Here is a 19,280-nt window from a genome sequence, read left to right on the forward strand (position 1 = left end):
TACAGAAGATACTACAGGAGAAAATACAGGAGATACTACAGGAGATAGGAGAAAAGTCTAGATGACTTTGGATTTGGCAATGAATTTTTAGATACAACGTTGAAAGTATAATCTATGACAAACAAAAAAAACCCCTGGATTTTGTTAAAATCATAAACTTCTGGTCTATAGAGACACTGTTAAGAAAAAGAAAAGACAAGCCACAGGCTATGAGAAACTACCTGCAAAGCATTTACTTGAGAGGACTTGAATCCCAAATGCACAATGAACACTTAAAACATTAAAAAAAAAGGATTCTATTTAAATATAAGGAAACAACTTAAAAACTGAACAGTGAACATAGGAAAAGCTGTTTTCTCATTAGGGAATTACACTCTAAAGCAAGTTACCACCACACACCTATTAGAATGGCTAAATTCTTTCTTTTTTTTACAAAATGACAACACCAAATGCTGGAGAGGTTACGGAGCAACAGAAACTCGTGCTCACTGCTGATGGGAATGCAAATGGAGGAGCCACTTTAGAAGGCAGTCTGGCAGTTTCTCACAAAGCTACAAATACTCTTAGGATATGATGCAGCGATTATGCTCCTAAGAATTCAACCAAATGAGTTAAGAACTTATGCCCATATAAATGTTCACAACACTTTTACAACTTGCAAAAAAACAAAAAAAACCCCAAAAAACCAAAAACAAAAAACCTAAAACTAGAACCATTCAACATGTCCCTCAGCAGGTGAACAGATGACCGGCCGCTCATTTGTACAATGGGATACTGTTCAGTGATGAAGAGAAAGAGGAAGAAGCCATCCACACCATAAAACTCCCAGAAGAAAACGTAGGGGAAAAGCTCAAGACGCTGGATTTTGTGATGACTTCTTGGATAGGACACTAAAAGCACAGGGAACAAAAGCAACAGCAAACGGAACTGCATCAAACTTCTGTTCCTCAAAGAACAAAAGCAACAGAGTAAAAAGGCAGGACATTTAAGGGATGGGAGAAAATGTTTACAAACCACAGATCTGATGAGGGGTCAATATGAACGGGCGCCTGGGTGGCTCAGTCAGTTAAGTGTCTGACTCTTGGTTTCAGCTCAGGTCATGATCTCAGTTTCAGGAGTATGAGTTCCGCACGGGCTCTGCGCTGACAGTCCAAAGCCTGCTAGAGATTCTCCCCCTTTCTCTAACACTCTCCCACTCTCTCTGTCTCTCTGACTCTGTCTCTCTCAAAATAAACGAACTTAAAAAAAAGAATATATAAAAAATTCATACAACAACAAAAATCAAATAGCTCTATTTTAAAAATGGGCAGAGGCACATGGGTGGCTGTCCGTTGAGCGTCTGCCTTTGACTCAGGTCATGATCTCACGGCTTGTGGGTTCAAGCCCCACGTCAGGCATGCTGCATCGTAAAGCCTGCTTCAGATCCTTTGTCCCCCTCTGTGTGCCCCTCCCCCATGTGTGCTTGTTTTCTCTCTCCCTCTTTCAAAAATAAACATTTTTTAAAGATGGGCAGGGGTGCTGGGTGGCTCAATCGATTAAGCATTCCACTTCAGCTCAGGTCATGATCTCACAGTTTGTGGGTTTGAGCCCCACGCTGGGCTCTGTGCTGACAGCTCAGAGCCTGGAATCTGCTTCAGATTCTTTGTCTCCCTCTCTCTCTGCTCCTCCTCCACTCATACTCTGTCCCTCTGTCTCACGAGAATAAACAAACATCAAAAAAAATTTTTTTAATGGGCAAAGGACTTGAACAGGTATTTCTCCAAAGATATACAAATGGCCCACAAATATATGAGAAGATGTTTGCCATCACTAGTCATCAGGGAAACGCAAACTAAAACCACACGGAGACATCCGTCACATCCACTAGGATGGCTACTGGCAGAGACCCGGGCCTGGAGAGGATGTGCAAGCGCCAGAGCCCGCGTGCACTGCTGGTGGGAACGTCAAATGAGGTGGCCGCTGCGGGAAACAGTGCTGCAGTTCCTCCAGACCATAAAAACAGAATTCCCGTGTGATCCGACACTTCCACTTCTGAGTGTCCACCCAGGAGAACGGGGAAGAGGGTCACAAAGAGTGCACCCGTGTGCACTGTTCACATTACTACTCCCGGCACTCCCCGCAGCATGATTCACACAGCCGAGGGGTGCATGCAGCCCAAGGGTCCCCTGACCCAGGAGGGTATAAACACAATGTGGTCTCCACATAGGACGGGAGGGTGTTGAGCCTGAAGGACATCCTGTCACCTGCTACACCGATGACCTCGAGGACATTACGGTAAATGAAGTAGGCCAGCCACAGAGGATGAGTAGTCTACGAATTCACTAACACGAGGTATTTAAGGTAGCCCCAGGATCTCTCTCTCTCACTCTCACTCACACACGATGAATAGAAAAGTGGTTACTGAGGGCTAGCGGGGAGGGGCAGGCAGAGGGACGTTGTTGTTTAATGGGTGTAGAGTTTCAGTTCTAGAGACCTGTTTCCCGACAATGTAAGTAAACTTCACGTTGTTGCATATTTAAAAATGGTCAAGGGGCGCCTGGGCGGCTCACTCAGCTAAGTGGCCAACTCTTTTTTTTTTTCAAAAAAATTTTTAATGTTTATTTATTTTTGAGAAAGAGAGACAGAGGCAGACAGCACAAGCTAGGGAAGGGGGGAGAGAAAGAGAGAGAGAGAGTCTGAAGCAACAGCGGCCAACTCTTGATTTCAGCTTAGGTCATGATCTCATCATGGTTTGTGGGTTTGAGCCCCACTTTGGGCTCTGTCTTCAGGGCTTGGAGCCTGCTTCAGATCCTCTGTCTCCCTCTCTCTGCCTTTTCCCAATTTGCACATGCTCATGTGCGTGCATATGCTCTTTCTCTCTCAAAAGTAAAATAAATGTTAAAAAAAATTTTTTTTGTGGTTAAGATGGTAAATCTTATGATGTGTTTTTCAGCACCATAAAGAAACAGCTCTGAGTCCACCAGAAGACATGGCAGACCCCTAAGGGCACCTTACTAAGGGAAGGAAACCAATCCAGAAAGGCTGCATGTTGTAGGACTTCAGCCATATGACATTTGGGAAAAGGCAAATGACATTTGAGAGACAGCAAAACAATCCGTGGATGCCAGTGGTCTGCCAGCAGGAGGGTGATAAATGGGTGAAGCACAGGGCACTTTAAGTGGCGAAGCTATTGGGCACAACGCTGTAATGTGGGCATGTGACATCGGGCGTTTGTCGAAACCCCTACAACGCATCACCCAGAGTGAGCCCTCAGGTAAACTGTGGCCTCAGATCCTGCAGCAAGAGCATCTTACCTACAGCAAATGCACCGCCCCAACCAACACAAGACCAGACGGGGAGGAGGCACACAAGAGCCCCAGGGACTATGTGCTCAGTTTCTGCCTGGGTCCCGCCCGGGTGCTAAGAGGAACCTCGAGGGACAAGCAGAGCTTGCAATGGGAAGGGAAAGGTATTCAAAGGAGGTGGAAATGCATGAACAATGACGTGGAGAGGTGCCTGGGGGGCTCAGTCGGTTGAGTGTCGATTTCAGCTCAGGTCATGATCTCATGGCTTGTGAGTTCGAGCCCTGTTTTGGGCTCTGTGCTGACAGCTCAGAGCCTGGATGCTGCTTCTGATTCTGTGTCTCCCTCTCTCTCTGACCCTCACCCACTCATGCTCTCTCTCTGTCTTAAGAATAAAACATTAAAAAAAAAAACAAACAAAGATGTGGAAACAGGAACTTGCTGACATGTGACATGAAGGGGAAGACAAGGCCATGCCAGGAGACTGGATGATGGGAACGGAGGGGCCAGCGGGTGAGTGCACAACTGGACAGTAGAGGGCCAGCTTGGAGGCCTTCCTGACACGCTTCCTGACCCTCTGGGGTTCCAGGGTGCTTGGGTTGCTCCTGGCAAAGTGTTCCCAGCCGCAGCTCGTGGAGCGCTTGCTACGGGCCACACGGGAACCAGGCCCGGCCCCAGGACCAGCTGGGTAGCATCAGGCCACGCCACCCACAGCCTCCAGTTCAGGAGGACGCCGTCCAGAGGCACACAGGACAGAAACAGGCAGAGGGAACGGTGAACAGTGGAGGGAGATGGAGACAGGTGGACAGCAGGACAGAATGACAGAGATAGAGAACAGAGAAACAGGGACAGAGGACAACCAGAGATCAAGGAGAGACAGGGACAGACAGCAAGAGACAGAGAATCCTGAGAGACGATGGGCAAGAGAGAATGCCTCTTTGGGGCGCCTTGCTGGCTCAGACAGTTGAGTGCCCAACTCTTGACTTCAGCTCAGGTCATGATCTCACGCATAGTGAGTTTGAGCCCGGCACTGGGTTCTGTGCTGACAGTGCAGAGCCTGCTTGGGATTCTCTTTCTGCCCTTCCCTCACTCGTACTGTCTCTCTCTCTCTCAAAATAAGTAAATAATATTTATTTTTTAAAAGTGTTTACTTAGTTTTGAGAGAGAGAGAGAGAGAGACAGAGTGTGAGCCGGGGAGGCAGAGAGAGAGAAGGGAACAGATCAGAAGCAGGCTCCGTGCTGACAGCAGCGAGCCCAATGTGGGGCTCGAACCCACGAACCATGAGATTGCAACCTGAGCTGAAGTGAGATGCCCAAAAGACTAAGCCACCCAGGCGCCCCAATAAATAAATTTTAGGGGCGCCTGGGTGGCTCAGTCGGTTGAGCCTCCGACTTCGGCTCAGGTCAGATCTCACGTTTGTGGGTTCGAGCCCCACGTTGGGCTCTGTGCTGACAGCTCAAAGCCTGGAGCCTGCTTCAGATTCTGTGTCTCCCTCTCTCTCTGCCCCTCCCCCTCTCATGCTCTGTCTCTTTCTGTATCAAAAATAAATAAAACATTAAAAAAGTTTAAAAAAATAAATAAATAAATTTTAAAAAATGTTTCCTGAAGCAAGGACCACTCCCACCAGGAGCCATGTGGAGAGACAGATGGCCTGAGTTTGGATGCCAACTCAGCACTAAAGGGCTCTGTGACCTGGGCAAACTCCTGAGCCCCAGGTAGGATGAGGACAACTGATGGTCAGAGTCCCACATCTTGCCACATGGGTGGCCACAAAGGCAGCTGGGCCACCAAATGCAGAAGTTCAACGTTGGATACACACCAGGGGCCAGACTGGGCACTGGAGGCTGGCTTGGCCTGCTGCTGATGGGAGCCTGCTGGGCCACAGCAGAGGGGGTGGCCCTGGGTGGCCAAGGTGCATGTCCTCCCTTGGGCTCACAGGCCCCACCAGACCATGTGGAGCGGGTAGCAACTCGCCTGACCATCTGTGAGGCCGACGCGCCCCCTAGTGGCCGGCTGCATTTCCCTCAGCCGGAGGAGCTGGGAAGGGAGCGGGAAGGGAGCAGGAAGGGACTTCTGCAGGGCAATCCGGGGTCCCGGCAGGCAGAACCAGACAGCCCAGTGGAAGATGCTGTGGCAAGGGGGAAGCCCTGAGAGGAAGAGAGGGTCCCCCCCGCACTGCACCCAAATCCGGCAGCCCTGTGTGTGAGCCCAGCCTGCAACCACTGGAGCTCAGGCTCCCTCCTGCTGAGGGTGGGCCCACCACTGGCTCCCCCCACATGCTCAGGACAAACCCCTGGGCACCTCCTCCTGACCTTCAGTCACGGGGGTGGTCTCCCCTCCTGCACAATTCTCCAAAGGTTTTGGCGTTTCACACCCCCACCCAGGATCCTGAGGGTCCCCCTTGATAGCAGAGGGTGGCAGCAAACGCAGGACTGTGCTGTGTGCCCAGCCAGCACCGAAGGGTCACAGTGGAGATCACACCCTGCAGGACGGCGCCCCCTCCAGGATGCCGCACCCAGACAGCAGCAATGTAAGGAGCTGGGTTCCCACAGGCAGAGCACCTAGGTCCAAGAATAGTAGAGGAGGGCACCAGGGACGGGCTCCATGCGAGCCACCCACTCAGGGCACCGGCGGTTCCCCACCCTCAACCTCAGGCTCCGTGGGTCTAGCTGGGCAGGAGAGTCCCCCTGGACTAAGCTGTGGCCTCATCACACTTGCTCTTCCTCAGGGGACACCAGCAGGTAAGAAGCTGAGTCGTCACACCAACAGGAGGTGAAGGGATACAGTGGGGCATTCTGCAACCTGGTCGCTCTTCACCCACCACCAAATTGAAAGGCAAATGGGGCTCAGACCCCTGGGGAGCAGGGCCTGGCCAGCTCCACACTTCCTCAGCAAACCCTCTGCTAACTCTCCGTACCTGACGCCCTCCTTCCCATGCTCTGGGCCCTCCTCCCTGCTCCATCACACCTTCCCCCCTGCCCTCGGTCACCCAGCGCCCAGTCCCGGAGGCCTGGCGCCTGCACTGCCCCTCTCCTGGGGACCACAACACTCCTCATGGCCTCCCCATGTCCCCGGCTGCCCCACACCCACAGCACCACCCCTCCCATGCTGGATCCCCCTCCACGTCCCCCCCCACACCACCATGCCCAACACTATCAACTAGCCTTGTACTTGCCCTCAGCCCATCCCTCCTCCCTTCACTGGTAGCCATCCACAGCTCCTTTTGCTGGCACTCCTCACTGGGCTGTCTCCACACACAGCAGGAGCCCTGGGAGACAACTGCATCCTAATCCATCTCTTGATAGCCTTGTGGAAACTAGAAACCACCATGCTGGGCCATGAGGTCTGGGGAGGGGAGGTGCTTCTCTGACTGCTCCACAGGAAGTGACCCAGGTCAAGCCTCTAGACACCAGACCCTAAGACATCCTACCTGGGGCTAGGCTGGAGCTGACATGGGGCAGCAGATCCAAGACCCAGAGGAGCACCTCCCTCCAGGCCGCAGCTCTTGAATGAAAGACCATCCAAGTCATACCTGCAGACCAGGGGTGATCAGTGGTGGGAACCCCTTCACCAGGCAGCCGTCCAGCCTTGCAGGCAGAGAGAGCTCTAACAGAGGTGGCCCCAGCTTACCCTGAGCCCCACAGCCGTGCAAGGGCCATTAACGCCAGCACATTCAAACACCTGCACCTCCTGTGAGGCTGCTGCCCTCATCGGCTCAGGGCTGCTCTGCTACTGGGGAGGCCAAGGCACCTTCCCGCCACCCGTCACAGCTGCCCGGCTGTCACATGGCTGCAGATCTGAGCCCTGCAGGCACCCACTGGAGCTATAAGGCCAGAGAAGGGCAGGGGCCCCAGAGCCAGGGCTTTCACCTGTGGGACCAGTTCTCCCACTGCCCCATGTTTCGGGTGAGAAGCGGCAGGCTCAGAGGACTGGACAGACACCCAAGTCTCCTCCCAAAGCCCAGGCTGGAACCGCGACCTCCACACCACAGCCCCCCTGGGATACAACCCGTGAGAATCTAGCAGCCACCTGACAAACCATCACAGCCTACAAGCCAGCAACTTCCCTGGTAAAAATCCAGACCCGGGGTGGGGGGCGGGGCCAGAGGGAGCTAAGGCCCATAGGCCAAGTCGGCCCAACCCAACTGGCAACTTGAGGCCTGATTCTGCAAAAACAGTGTTACTGGAATGTGGGCATGCCCCCCGTTTACATTTCCTCTGTAGCTGCCTCTGTGTTACAAAGTGGCAATGACAGAGACAGTGTGGCCTGCAAAATCCAAAGTATTTACTATCTGGTCCTTTGCCCTTGGTCTAAGCTAAGAAAGCCACACTGAAGGGCACCTGGATGGCTCAGTTGGTTAGGTATCTCACTCTTGGTTTCAGCTCAGGTCATGATCTCACAGTTCATGGGTTCTGTGCTGACAGTGCAGGGCCTGCTCTGGATTCTCTCTCTCTCGCCACCACTCTGCCCCTCCCACATGCAGGTGTACACACTCTCTCACTTGCTCTCTCTCTCTCAAAACAAATAAATAAACTTAAAAAAATTTTAAATTAATTTAAGAAAGTCACATTGTAAACAAAAACAAAACCCCCCACAAAATCTCTATACAAATACATTCAGATGTTATAACTTGTAATAATATAACTTGAATGACCTGGTAAATCTGAATGACAAGACATTTTCTGTGATGTTCACTCAATTACCAATCAACTGGAGAACACATTGTGTTACGCTGAACAAAAACCACAGGGCAGAGTAATGCAGAGAGCAGGATCTCAGCACGTACACGAAAAGATGCCCAGGAAACACTCAAGGGAAAGATGTTAAGACAGCGACGGGCAGTGGCCCTGGGTGGGAGGATTACAGGTGATTTTTGTCCCAAATCTGTAAAACAGGCACAAACTACTCTCCTCCAGTGACTATAAAGTAAAAACTCCCTGTGACCGTCACCTGCCACTCTCCGCCTTCCTTCCCTCTCCACCTCATCCTGTGCATCTGTCTCTCTCACACACATGTCGGCAGAGGGCTTCTCATCAGAGGGGGAGGACACAGCCCCAACGCAGACCCCTGTCCCGCTGGTGCTTCTGCCTGGAATGCCTGTCCCCTCCTCCTCAGTGAGGGCGGCCCCGCCTCGCTGTCCCTGGGAAGCCCAAGCAAGTGAACCACACCCGGCCGTGGGACACCCCCTGCCCGGCCCCGCCCTCCAGCAGGGCTCCTTGGGGGCTGGCATCCCACTGACCCCAGAGCACAGCCCAATGTCTGGAACCTCCTGTTTCATGAACCAAATGGGGAAAAAAGTTGATACAAACAAACAAACAAAACCCAAAAAAAAACCCAACACCTGGAAAATGGGTCTTCCAAGAAGGCAGAGAAATAAATTCTGGCAACAGGACCCCCAAGTATGCAGACCCCACATTCTCTCTCAGAGAGCGCTCAGTCCCCTGTTCCCCCAGCCAGCCAAGTCTCACCGTCCAGCCGCTTACCTTGCATGTCGTGCCCACCAGGGCTCCATCCCGGCTCCAGACAGCACCCTGCACCAGGTCCCCAGGCGCCGCCAGCTCTGCAGAGAAGCAGCCAAGGTCAGGAGGAGGTCCAGGGTCTCCCCACTCTGCCCTGGGCAATGGGAGCACCAGGGAAGTGGTGCAGGAGGACCTGGCTAGGGACAACTGCCCAGGCACAGGCAGGAGCTGCAAGGGCCCCTCTCCAGCGGGAGGAGCACAGGGCAGCAGCTCCTCCCAGCCACGCTGCACTGCACCCAGGACTTCTCGAACTGGCCCTGCCCTCGGCAGGCCACGCTTCCACTCGAACCTTCTGAGGCTCCCTGCTCCCCGGGCTGGCTCTCACTTCCCACCCAGGCTTACTTCCATTCACTCACCAACACACCCCACCCCACGGCTGAGCCACACTCATTCCCACCTTAGGCCTCTGCTTGAGCCACCCCTGCTCCTTCCCCAGTGTGACAGTTTTGAAATAGTCCACATGGATGTATGGGCTCAGTCGGTTAAGTGTCCAACTTCAGTCCAGGCCGTGATCTCCCAGTTCGTGAGTTCAAGTCCTGTATTAGGCTCTGTGCTGACATCTCAGAGCCTGGAACCTGCTTTGGATTCTGCGGCTCCCCCTCTCTCTGCCCCTCCCCCACTCACACTCTGTCTTCTCTCTCCCTCTCTCAAAATTAAATAAACATTAAAAAAACTTTTTTGAAATACATCCACAAATTATCTGATGCTTCTATTTTAGACTGAATTGTCTCCCCCGCGAAAAGATGCTGGGACGTCTGACTGGCAATGTCGAGAGAGCATGCAATTCTGGATCTTGGAGTCATGAGTTCGAGTCCCATGTGGGGTGTAGAGATTACTTAAAAATAAATACACTGAAAAAGAGAAAAAAGGATGCTGACATCCTAACCCTCAGCACCTGTGCCATAGAACTTTATTTGGAAACAGGGTCTTTGCAGATCAAGCTAAGCTGGTACCATTACGGTGGGCCCTAGTCCAGTATGACTGGTCCTGGTGAAAAGGGAAATGTGGACGGCGAGTTGGACGTGCACAGAGAGAAAAGACGATGCAAAGACATGGAAAAGACGCCACACACAAGCCGAGGGACACCTGAGGCTCTGCATGCTAGGAGAGACCGCACGGTCCACCGGGGGCAGCCGGCCGCCATGCTGTGGGGGCGCTCAGGAGGCCAGGGAGAGGCCCCCTGGCAGACACTGAGGCATCCTGCTCACAGCCAGCACCGTGTCCGTGGACCTCTGAGGAGCTGAGCCTCCTGCCCCAGGCATGTCTTCAGACGATGGAGCCAATGTCTCAACTGCAGCCTCGTGAGAGATCCCGCACCAGAACTACCCAACTAAGCAACTCCCGAATCACGGACCCTCAGAACCTGTGACATAAACAGAGGCTCCTAACTGTTCTAAGCGCCTAGGTTTTGTGATAACTTGTTCTGCAGCAGCAGAGGGCCACTTCGCCAGGGCTTACTCCCCTGAGATCAACCCCAGCCCTGCCGCCCACCTGCTCCACGTTCTCCGCCAAGTTGTTTAACCTCATCTGCAACACGCAAGGCCCTCAGCACAGTGCCGCGCGCGAGAGGTCTTGAGACGCAGCAGTTACAGCTGGGTGACCCCTAGTGACATGGTGCCTTGTGGCCCTCACCTCTGCTCCAAAGGTTAGGCTGGTCTCCTTGACTGTACCAGGAGCTCTCTGCGTGTAGTTTATGCTACTGCTGGCCCTTGGTTAGCCCCTGGGTGCCGGCCCCAGAGGTGGGGACATCACCTCAGTGAGCAGGACCCACCCTGGTCACTCTGCACAGTTCTATAAGGCAAGACCGCCCTTCAACTCACTGAGCCTCCCGTGTTTACCCTCTAAAAAGGGCCCTCGGCAGAAACGACTCAGAGGCATCACCACAGGATGCCAGGGCTCTGTGGGGGTCACACTGCAGGGTCATAACCATTCACTGAAAAATCGGACCCAAAACTGTCATCATCTAAGCACAGTCTGAATACTCGTGTCCCCCTACGAGTTGAAGCCTAACTCCCGTGATGGTGTTTGGAGGCGGGCTCGTGAGAGGTGATTAGGTCACGAGGCTGGAGCCTCACAAACCGGATTAGTGCCCTTAAAAAACGGGCCCTGAGAGTGTCCTCGTCCCTTCCACCACGTGAGGACACAGCACCAGGACGACCATCTGTGACCCAGGAAGTAGGTTCTCACCAAACACGGAACCTGCCGGCACCCAGATCTTGGACGTCCAGCCTCCGGAACCACGAGAAATGAGCGCCCCGGCTGTGGCGGTGCATTAGAGCAGCAGGACCCGGGACGGACTAAGACAGTCGTGAAATCGAGAGAGGCATGGGGGAAGGGGCTGTAAGAGAGCAAAATCCCCGCCTGGCTGAGAAGCAGCCAGACGTCTGTTTTCAAAACCGAAGCAACATACAGTTCAAGAAATAACAGTATGAGGAAATTATTTAGACATATGGAGGGAGAACAGCTACATGAAATGAAAGCAGATGCCTACAGAAAGTGGGGAGGGATGGAGCATTCGTAACACGTCTGCTCGAATCTCACCACCTTTCATACAACGTACACACAAAGATTTTAACACGGGTTTTAAAACTCATGTTATCAAAAACATAAAGAAACAGAGCGCCGTCCAGCCGGGGGCTGCCTGGGTGGGGAAGGCCAGGGTGGCCCGTACCTGTCAGGACCTGCGGCTTGGTTACGTCCCAGACCTTCACGGCGGAGCCCGCCGCACTCACCAGGACGCCGTCCACGGTGGGGTGGAACTGCAGCACCTCCACCTGGACGTCCTCGGGGCCCAGCACCAGACCGGGCGCCAAGGGCAGTGCCTGGCCAGGGGCGGGCAGTCGCCATAGCTTCACCTGCAGGAAACAGCAAGTCGGTGAGCCTGGGGCTGGGGAGGGCCTCCAGCCGCCTTGCGCAGGGCTGCCCCCAACCCCCGGCGTTGCACCTGGACGTAGAGGCTGTTATCCCTTGTTAAAAAAGCCAGAGTCACCCAGCCCAGTATCAGGGGGTGTAATTAGAGAGGGGTGGGGGTTGGGGGTACATGAGGCGGGGGCTCTGCTCCAGCTTCCCCAACGCCCCACACCACCCAGCCCTGCTCTCCCTAGGCAGACAAGCAGCAGAATGACAAGGCTGGCCCACAGCTCCTAGAAAGTGCATGGGAGCGCACGGGTCTTGGGTCAAGGAACTGGTGTGGGTCATGGAACTGAGGATGCTGACTAGCCCAGCCCTGGAAGCCTGTGGAGGGGCCGAGGGCCCTGAAGGGGCATCGAGCAGCTGGTCCAGCAGCTCCACTCACCGTCCTGTCAGCTGAGCCTGTGGCCAGGAGGAAGTCATCAAAGGGAGAGAAGTCCAAGTCCGTGACCAGGTCTGCGGGAGAGCAATGGCTGACACAGGCCTGGCGAGAACTCACCAGATCTTTGTTTCCGGCCCGATGTGACGTCCCCCCATGGCGGAGAACCACAGCCCAGGGTCTCAGAGGCAACAACTCAGCCCAACTCTGCTGAATGGTAGCAGGCTGAAAACCCAAAAGGCAGGCACTTCTGGAAACCCCTGACTGAGATATACATGCCCAAGGATGGGCAGAGGCCCTGGCATCAGGAAGTCACCAGGATGACAGGCACGAAGCTCCTCAAATTACCAAGCACCTGTCTTTGCCCAAGACCCAGCGCAACACGGGGCCTAGCATGTAAGCATGTAAATGAATTCAAGTCCCAGCCCTGCTCTGGGCCCACGAGGAATTCATGAGCTAGACAGATGCCACCCAGCCCTAGGAGACCCTCACCACCTCCACAGGGAGAAACGCACAAAGATCTATGCAGATGTGGCAAGGCATGGGCTGAACACAGAGGGGGACCCCAAGGTCAGGGGTCAGGGCAGCTGTGGGGAGGAAGCACAGTGAGCCCTGGGGAATATGAAGAACTAGGACAGGTTAGACCATGTGGGAGGCAGGGGACTGGATGACGTGCCTATGCTAGGAGCTCGCTGCCCCTCAGGTCCCCACCAGAGCTGACAGTTGGCTTGAGGGCACCTGACCTGAGCCGCCAGCTTCTCTCTTCAGGGAATTAAACCAGGAATTGAGGCCTAGTGACACGGGAGGGGAGGGCAGCCAGCTGGGAAGGAGCTGTCAGGTCCCAGCCAGGACCCTCCTAAGGCCTGCACGTCCAGCTGCTCCTTCAGTTCTGGAAGCTCCCCAGGCCTTCAGTTCTGGAAGCTTTCTCCAAAATCCCTTTTTGGCCAAACCAAGTTAGAGCTGGCCTCAGTTCTTTGCTATCTAAGAACCTGAACTGCTCAGCTCCAGGAGGCCAGGAGAGGGAGACAGGGGCACAGAGTGAGCCACAGCCCAGAGAGGAAACCCACAGTTCCTGAAACCAGCAGAGGGAGAAGAGACCAGGGCTCAGGGGTGGGGGACTGCCGGGGGCGTGAGCGCGATGGCCAGACTTGCGTCACCAGAGCAAGGTACAGTGTGTCTTTCCCTGCTGCCTGCCACCCCAGTGGGGTCAAGCAGGTATGCTTTCCTCTCAGGCCAGAGCCAGACTCCAGGCATCCTGGCCAAAAGAGACAGAGAAGAGGCAGTGAAAAGAGGGACCCTTTGGGACAGCCCTGGCCTAGACTCCTGGAACACTGCCACCCTGCTTGTGGGCTCCACACTGGACAGGGCAAGGCCCAGGCACAGAAGCCAGTAAGAGCCACATGGCATCTCCAAGGGAATGAGAAGCAGTGACCAGGTCGACCTGAGTGCACAGCTGACAGGCCCATGTCTTTATGTGCCTCACCAAATCCTCACAGCGGCCCCTCGGGATGGCACTGTGGCATCATCCCTAACCGGAGCAAGGGGACAGAAATGTTAAGTAACTTGCCCAGAGTTACACAGCTAAGAAAGGGCAAGGCTGATGGCTGAGCAGGCAGTTTGGTTTCAGACCCTACGCCCTCAGTAGACCACAGTGCCTTTCCCGAATTGGAGCCGGCCCCCAGCCGCCCCACAGCCCAGACCGCAGGACCGCTCTCTCAGGGCTGCCCAGCCGTCTGCTCTCCTGGGCAGCTGGGCTGGAGGGCCACGTGGCCTTGAGCCAGGACCCAGAAGACACCCTCAAAGGCAGGATGGCAGCCAGAGGCCAGCCCACTGCACTGTCCCCCACCACCCACACCTAAGAGGGCAGAAGGTGCCACTGCCTCAAAAGCAGGTTTCTCAGGAGCCAGAGCTACTCCGGGAGCAGCGAGCTGGCAAGGTGAGTGGTTGAGGCCACGGTGAGGCTACCAGCCCTCAGAAGAGGCCTGCTCCGACTTCTCGAAGCCCTCCCAGCAACAGGGCCTCAACACTGTATAGACACCAGCAGCCGGGAGCAGCGCCCCCATGGGGTCAAGCACACCGAGCCCACAGGGGTCTGACAGCCCCCCCGTTCCGAGCCCGGCTCTGCCAGCCGCGGTGACGGTGTCGGTAGGTTCCCAATCTCTTTGCGCTTCAGTTTTCTTAGCTAAAATATGGGTTATTCAAAAATCTACTTCAAGAAGGGGTAAGAGTGGATGAGAAAGCAGACTTCTTCCGCATTACAACACAGGTGAACCTCAAAACACGAAGCTCAGCGAAAGAAGCCAGACCAGAAAGAGTATGTGAGGTACTTCTCCGTTTACATCAAGTGTCCAGAAAAGGCCGGTCTGTAGAGCAAAATTGGCGAACGTTTTCTGCAAAGGGGGACGCAGTAACTATCTCAGGGTCTGAGGGCCATACGGTCTCTGTCACAACTACTCAGTTCTGTAGTTGCTGGGGAAAAGCAGCCCCAGGCTGAATGTCAATGAAGAGGCGTGGCTGGGTCCTTCCTCACAACACCGTTTACAAAGACAGGCAGCTGGCCAGACAAGGCCGGGACAGCAGCTTGCACACCCTGGCAGCAGAGGCAGGAGGAGGATCAACACACGGCAGAGGCGGAATGGATCAACTCCAAAGGGGCACGAGGACCCTTTGGGGAAATGTCTTAACATTGGGTTACGGATACCTCATTCTGTAACTTTAACAAAAGTAATCAAATTTTTCACTGAAAACAAGTAATGTTAATGGCATATAAATGATACTTCAGTGAAGTTGTAAAGGGCTTTAAGAAAGAATTAGATGAGAAAACGCGGACAACGTTCTTAGCGCATAGAGAGCTCCTGACCGATCTTGGCCACTGTTACTCTATTAGCTGCTGTCACCATCATCTGGACCTCTACGCTGAGCTGCACACCCAGACTGGGCAGCCAGGGTCAGCTCCCTCCTGTCAGCCAAGGTCGCCGGCCAGGCAGCCAGGAACGCCAGCAAGCCAGAGGACCTGGCCCACAGCCTCCGCCGCAGCTGCAGAGGGAGAGAGGAGGCAGCTGGGCCAGGGCGGCCGCAGGCCCGAGAGAGCAAGCCGTTCCCTCAGAGCGGGCGGACTGCCAGGCGGGCTGCTGGGCGCCCCCAGAAGCAGCTGCAGCGGACAAAAGCTCTCTTTGTGAGGGCCCGTCTGCAGCCCTGCAGCACAGCCAGGCCCCTTTCTGAAAGGCCCTAAGCAGCCCTGCTAGAGAGGAAGGCTGGTGGTGAGGGACTGCCTGCTGGGCTCCCGGAGAGAACAAGGGGCTAAGAACCCCATAGGGTTGAGTCCTCCACAGTGACTGGGAGCCAGCATCAGCCTGGAGCCTGGCACTGGCCAGTGCATATCCCCCTCTCTCAGCTGGACAACCTGGAACACTCAGCTTCCCTTCTCTCCGCCCAAGCGCAATTCCCAGCCAGGACCCAGCCTTCCAATATGGACACTGTCTGTACAAGTGGACAGTGAGGACAGCAAGAGGGAGTGGCAAGCCATGGGACCGTGGGTCCAGGTGAGTATGGACCCCCCAACCAGGGAGGAGGAGCAAGTTCCAGACTTCCTGGGTCCAGTCTCTACTCACCTGAATGGCAGCCCAGGTGGGTCACCTGTCTCTTGTCCTCTCCTTGGCCGTCCAGAGGCACAATGCCCAGCACACCTGTCAAACACACACAGAGGCTCTGACTTCAGGCCTAATGGGAACTGTCTGCTGCCCAGGGCTCCTAGAGGACATGAGACTCAAAAGCTCAGCCTTGGACCTTCCCAGAGCCTCCATCACTGATAAGATCATACCCCTCTGGACATAGTCGGTCCAAAGTTAGGTTCTTACCCCCCACAAGAACCTTCGGTGACATCAGAGGTACAGAAGACACTGGGGAAAGAAGTACTCTTTTTAGCACTGTGAGTCATATGAGGTCAGCTTAGGGCCGCCCATTGCCCCTTTTCCCAGTTTTACCTGAGAAAGAAGCTATCACTTAAGGGCAGCAGAGCGGAAGGACAGGACACAGGTCAGGGCCAATGGCATGGGTGAGCCTCTGGAGACAGCTCTGTCTAAAGCCTCTTACATGAACTAAAGAGGTACCCGATTTGTACATGTCAGTGTGAGGTCTGAGTTATCACTAGCAACAAAAGAAGTCCCAACTGACACAGGGAGCTTTTCAAATCTTGGTGTTCCTACTGACCCAAGCCACTCCCAGGTCCTCAGAGCCCTCTCCTTATCTTCCTGGCCAATCTCTTAAAACCTATAGCCAAGAAAAACAAAAAACAAACAAACAAAAAAAGCAAACTGCAGCCAATGTAGTTTATACAAAATATACACACATGCCCTAATCAAAATCAATCTGATTACTGCACTTGATCGGTTTGTTGGGGTCTAAGGCCCTGCATGGCACTAACCATGGAGGATCCCCTAAGCCTCCAACCTAAAAAGAGCCTGCTCTTCTGCTCCATCCTAATTAGGGTGAAAATGTCTGAATCTATGTCCCCCTTCATACCTGGACGGTCAGAGTTAAATGCAATCAAGTGGCAGCTGGATTTGATATGGTTCCCACATGAGGGTGTGGTTCCTGCTCGAATGTTACTGATCCAGGCCTGAAAATAAAGAATAAGAATTGTGATGGACAGGCCTCTACTCATAACTAAAGCAGCAGGTGGGTTATAATGCAAGGAACTGTACCTTAAAGCTGCACCATTAGAAACGAATTCCTGTGAATCCAACCCTGTCCCATTCACATACTCGCTTAGAATAGGCAAAATATTACTGAATTAATAATCTAAGTCATAGAGAGAGCAATTCTGCCTATTAAATCAATTCTCTAAGGGTGAGATGGTTGACAGAAGGGACCTTAGGATAAATGAAGACAAGAGGCCAAATGAACAGTGTGTAGTCAGTGGAGTGTTTCTGTTAAAAGGGAGAGAGAGAAGCAGAGAAAGCAGAAGTGAACACCTAAGGCAGAAGATAGACTCAACTTCGTCCAGGGCACTGCTGAAGGTCTCCATCAAGTACAGGGCAGGTCTCCTGCAAGCCCCAGGAGAAAACACTCAAGCTCACAAAGGGGAAGAACCAAGGCCTCTCCATGAAGTCTCATAAAAAGGTGAGCAATGCACACCCATGAAAAGCCGCCCCGGAAACCACTGCCACCATGCAAGTTTCTATTTCAATGTTCACCTGCCGTGGGTAGAACGTTTTCTTCTTGACATTATGTCTTCCTCCTGATTCATGTTTACTATACAAACAGAGTGATAGGAAATATCTCTGAAAAGGAGAACAGATCACCTGTCCTCCTATTTGCCTAACCTAAACTGTTTAAAGCTCTCTGTAATCCCTAGTCTCATGCTTGTACGTTTACACTGCTGGACCAAGGCGACCTGGGACAGGCCCCAAGACCCACCAACTATACTCCAAACCCTTTCAAGGAGTGCTGACGGCACTCAGCACCTCTCCACCTGCTGCTCCACTTTCAACCTTTCTATGGCTCCCCGTTGCACTCAGAAAACAACTCAACTTCTTCCTGTGGTCTGTGAGCTCTGCAGGACTGCTCTGGACTCATCTGACACACCCTGCTTCCCCAACACTGCCCCACATCCGCCCGCCCGGGCTCACTTTCCACTCCTCCACTGGGGTCCTTCCCACCCCACTCTTCTTGTAGCTGGCTGCTTCTCACCCTTCAGGTCTCAGCTTAAATGTCACCTCCTCCCTGCAGCCGACCCTGACCACTCTACTGAGAGTGACCTCCATGCGGCCATTTAGCTCCATCGCCAGCCCAGCCCTTCCTGTGTGTTCTTCAGGGCACTTACTAAAACCTGCACTGCCCCTGCCTGCTGGCTGTCTCCCTCACAGGGCTGCAGGCAGTACAGAGGAAGGAAAGTGCTGTCGTGTTCACAGCGGTGGTTTCAGGAGCACAGGGGAAGTACGGAGGAAATACTGTCCAGAGGATGAAAACTGGGCTTCTGCCCCAGGCTACCCTGCTGTGCTTTTGCTCCTGATGGGGTTACTGGAGGTCAGTTCCTAAGCCTTGGTTCCAAATAACACTGGGAGCAGCAAACCAGGACTGGCATCATCTATGAAGCATACCTCTCATCAGGCCGGCTGCCCTTCCGGGGATCTCAGACTCCCCCCAACACCTGGCTCAGCTCTTCCTCTGGGCTCCACCTCCTTGGGCCTCCCCAGACCCCACCCAGCCCCTGGCAGCACCACCCCGGTACGAGAAGAGCTGCTCTTGCGCCAGCCGCGAGAGAAGGAAGCGCCGGCGGAAGCCCGAGGGAGGGGCGCGCCTCTGAGGGGCTCCTCTTCTTCAGCGGACACACCCGGACTCGCCGAGGCCAGGGGAGAGAGCGACATCCCTTCCACACCCCGGCCCCGGGCAGAGCCGATCCGGGCGGCAGGGAGGAACTGGTGCCAGCAGCGCCCGAGCCGCGGCTCCCCGGCGAGGCCGACCGGAAGCCGAGAAGGCAGGCAGCCTCGCAGGCCTCAGGCCTCCGCTGGGTCGGGCTGGCTACACCGGTTGGGGGTCCCAGGGCGAGGCGGGCGAGCTGGCGAACCGCGGTCCTCTCGAGAAGACCGAGAGACCGGGCCAGGCAGCGCCAGACTCTGCCCTCCGGGTGCGTCAGAACAACCCGGACGCCGGGCCCATGCCTGAAGGGGGCGCCCCGGGGCAGACGGGCTCAGGGGTCCCCGCGCTGGGCGTGAGGAGGGGGAGGGGCAGGGCCCGCAGGGCCCGCCGGCAGAGCTCACCTCGCGTCGGGACGGCCGGGCCTCCGTGTGCCGGAACTTAGACACCTTGAAGCGGCTCATGACGACGGAGAAGGCGGCGAGCGCGGCTTCGAAGACCCGGGCGTCGGCTCTCAGGTGCACGGACAGCAACGCGCGACTCCCGCCGCCTCCGGCCCCGCCTGCGGCCAGCCCCACTTGCGGCCACACCCTGGCACGCTCCAGACCAATCGCAGCCCGCTCCGGCCCGCCTGGCCCCGCCCCCGGCACGTCTCCTTTCGGAGCGAGCGCCGCCGGCCCCGCCCCCGACCAATCGCCGCGGAGCTGTCTGGAGAGGCCACGCCCCGATGCCGGCGGGCTGGCAGCGCGGGCGGGGAGGTCACGTGTGGCGTGCGGGTTGCCCCTGACCGTGGGGCTGGCGCCCTGGCCGGGGGGCAGCGTCCAGGGTTTGCC

General features: G+C 54.9%; 1 protein-coding gene across 1 annotated transcript in view; it reads right to left on the reverse strand.

The window, feature by feature from the left end:
• The window catches only part of CORO7 (coronin 7), a 55,962-nt gene extending 36,947 nt beyond the window's left edge, over positions 1–19,015 (reverse strand). Inside the window, exons 1-6 of the mRNA XM_029946006.1 lie at positions 18,852–19,015; positions 16,612–16,708; positions 15,702–15,776; positions 12,097–12,167; positions 11,473–11,656; positions 8,766–8,842 (exon numbers count right to left, since the gene is read on the reverse strand). Coding sequence (XP_029801866.1) covers positions 8,766–8,842; positions 11,473–11,656; positions 12,097–12,167; positions 15,702–15,776; positions 16,612–16,708; positions 18,852–18,911 — 564 coding nt within the window. The 5' untranslated portion in view covers positions 18,912–19,015. The remainder of the gene's footprint in view (positions 1–8,765; positions 8,843–11,472; positions 11,657–12,096; positions 12,168–15,701; positions 15,777–16,611; positions 16,709–18,851) is intronic.
• Positions 19,016–19,280: the final 265 nt, after the last annotated feature.

The sequence above is a fragment of the Suricata suricatta genome, chromosome 8 (assembly GCF_006229205.1).
Source record: "Suricata suricatta isolate VVHF042 chromosome 8, meerkat_22Aug2017_6uvM2_HiC, whole genome shotgun sequence".
Classification (NCBI taxonomy): Eukaryota; Metazoa; Chordata; class Mammalia; order Carnivora; family Herpestidae; genus Suricata; species Suricata suricatta.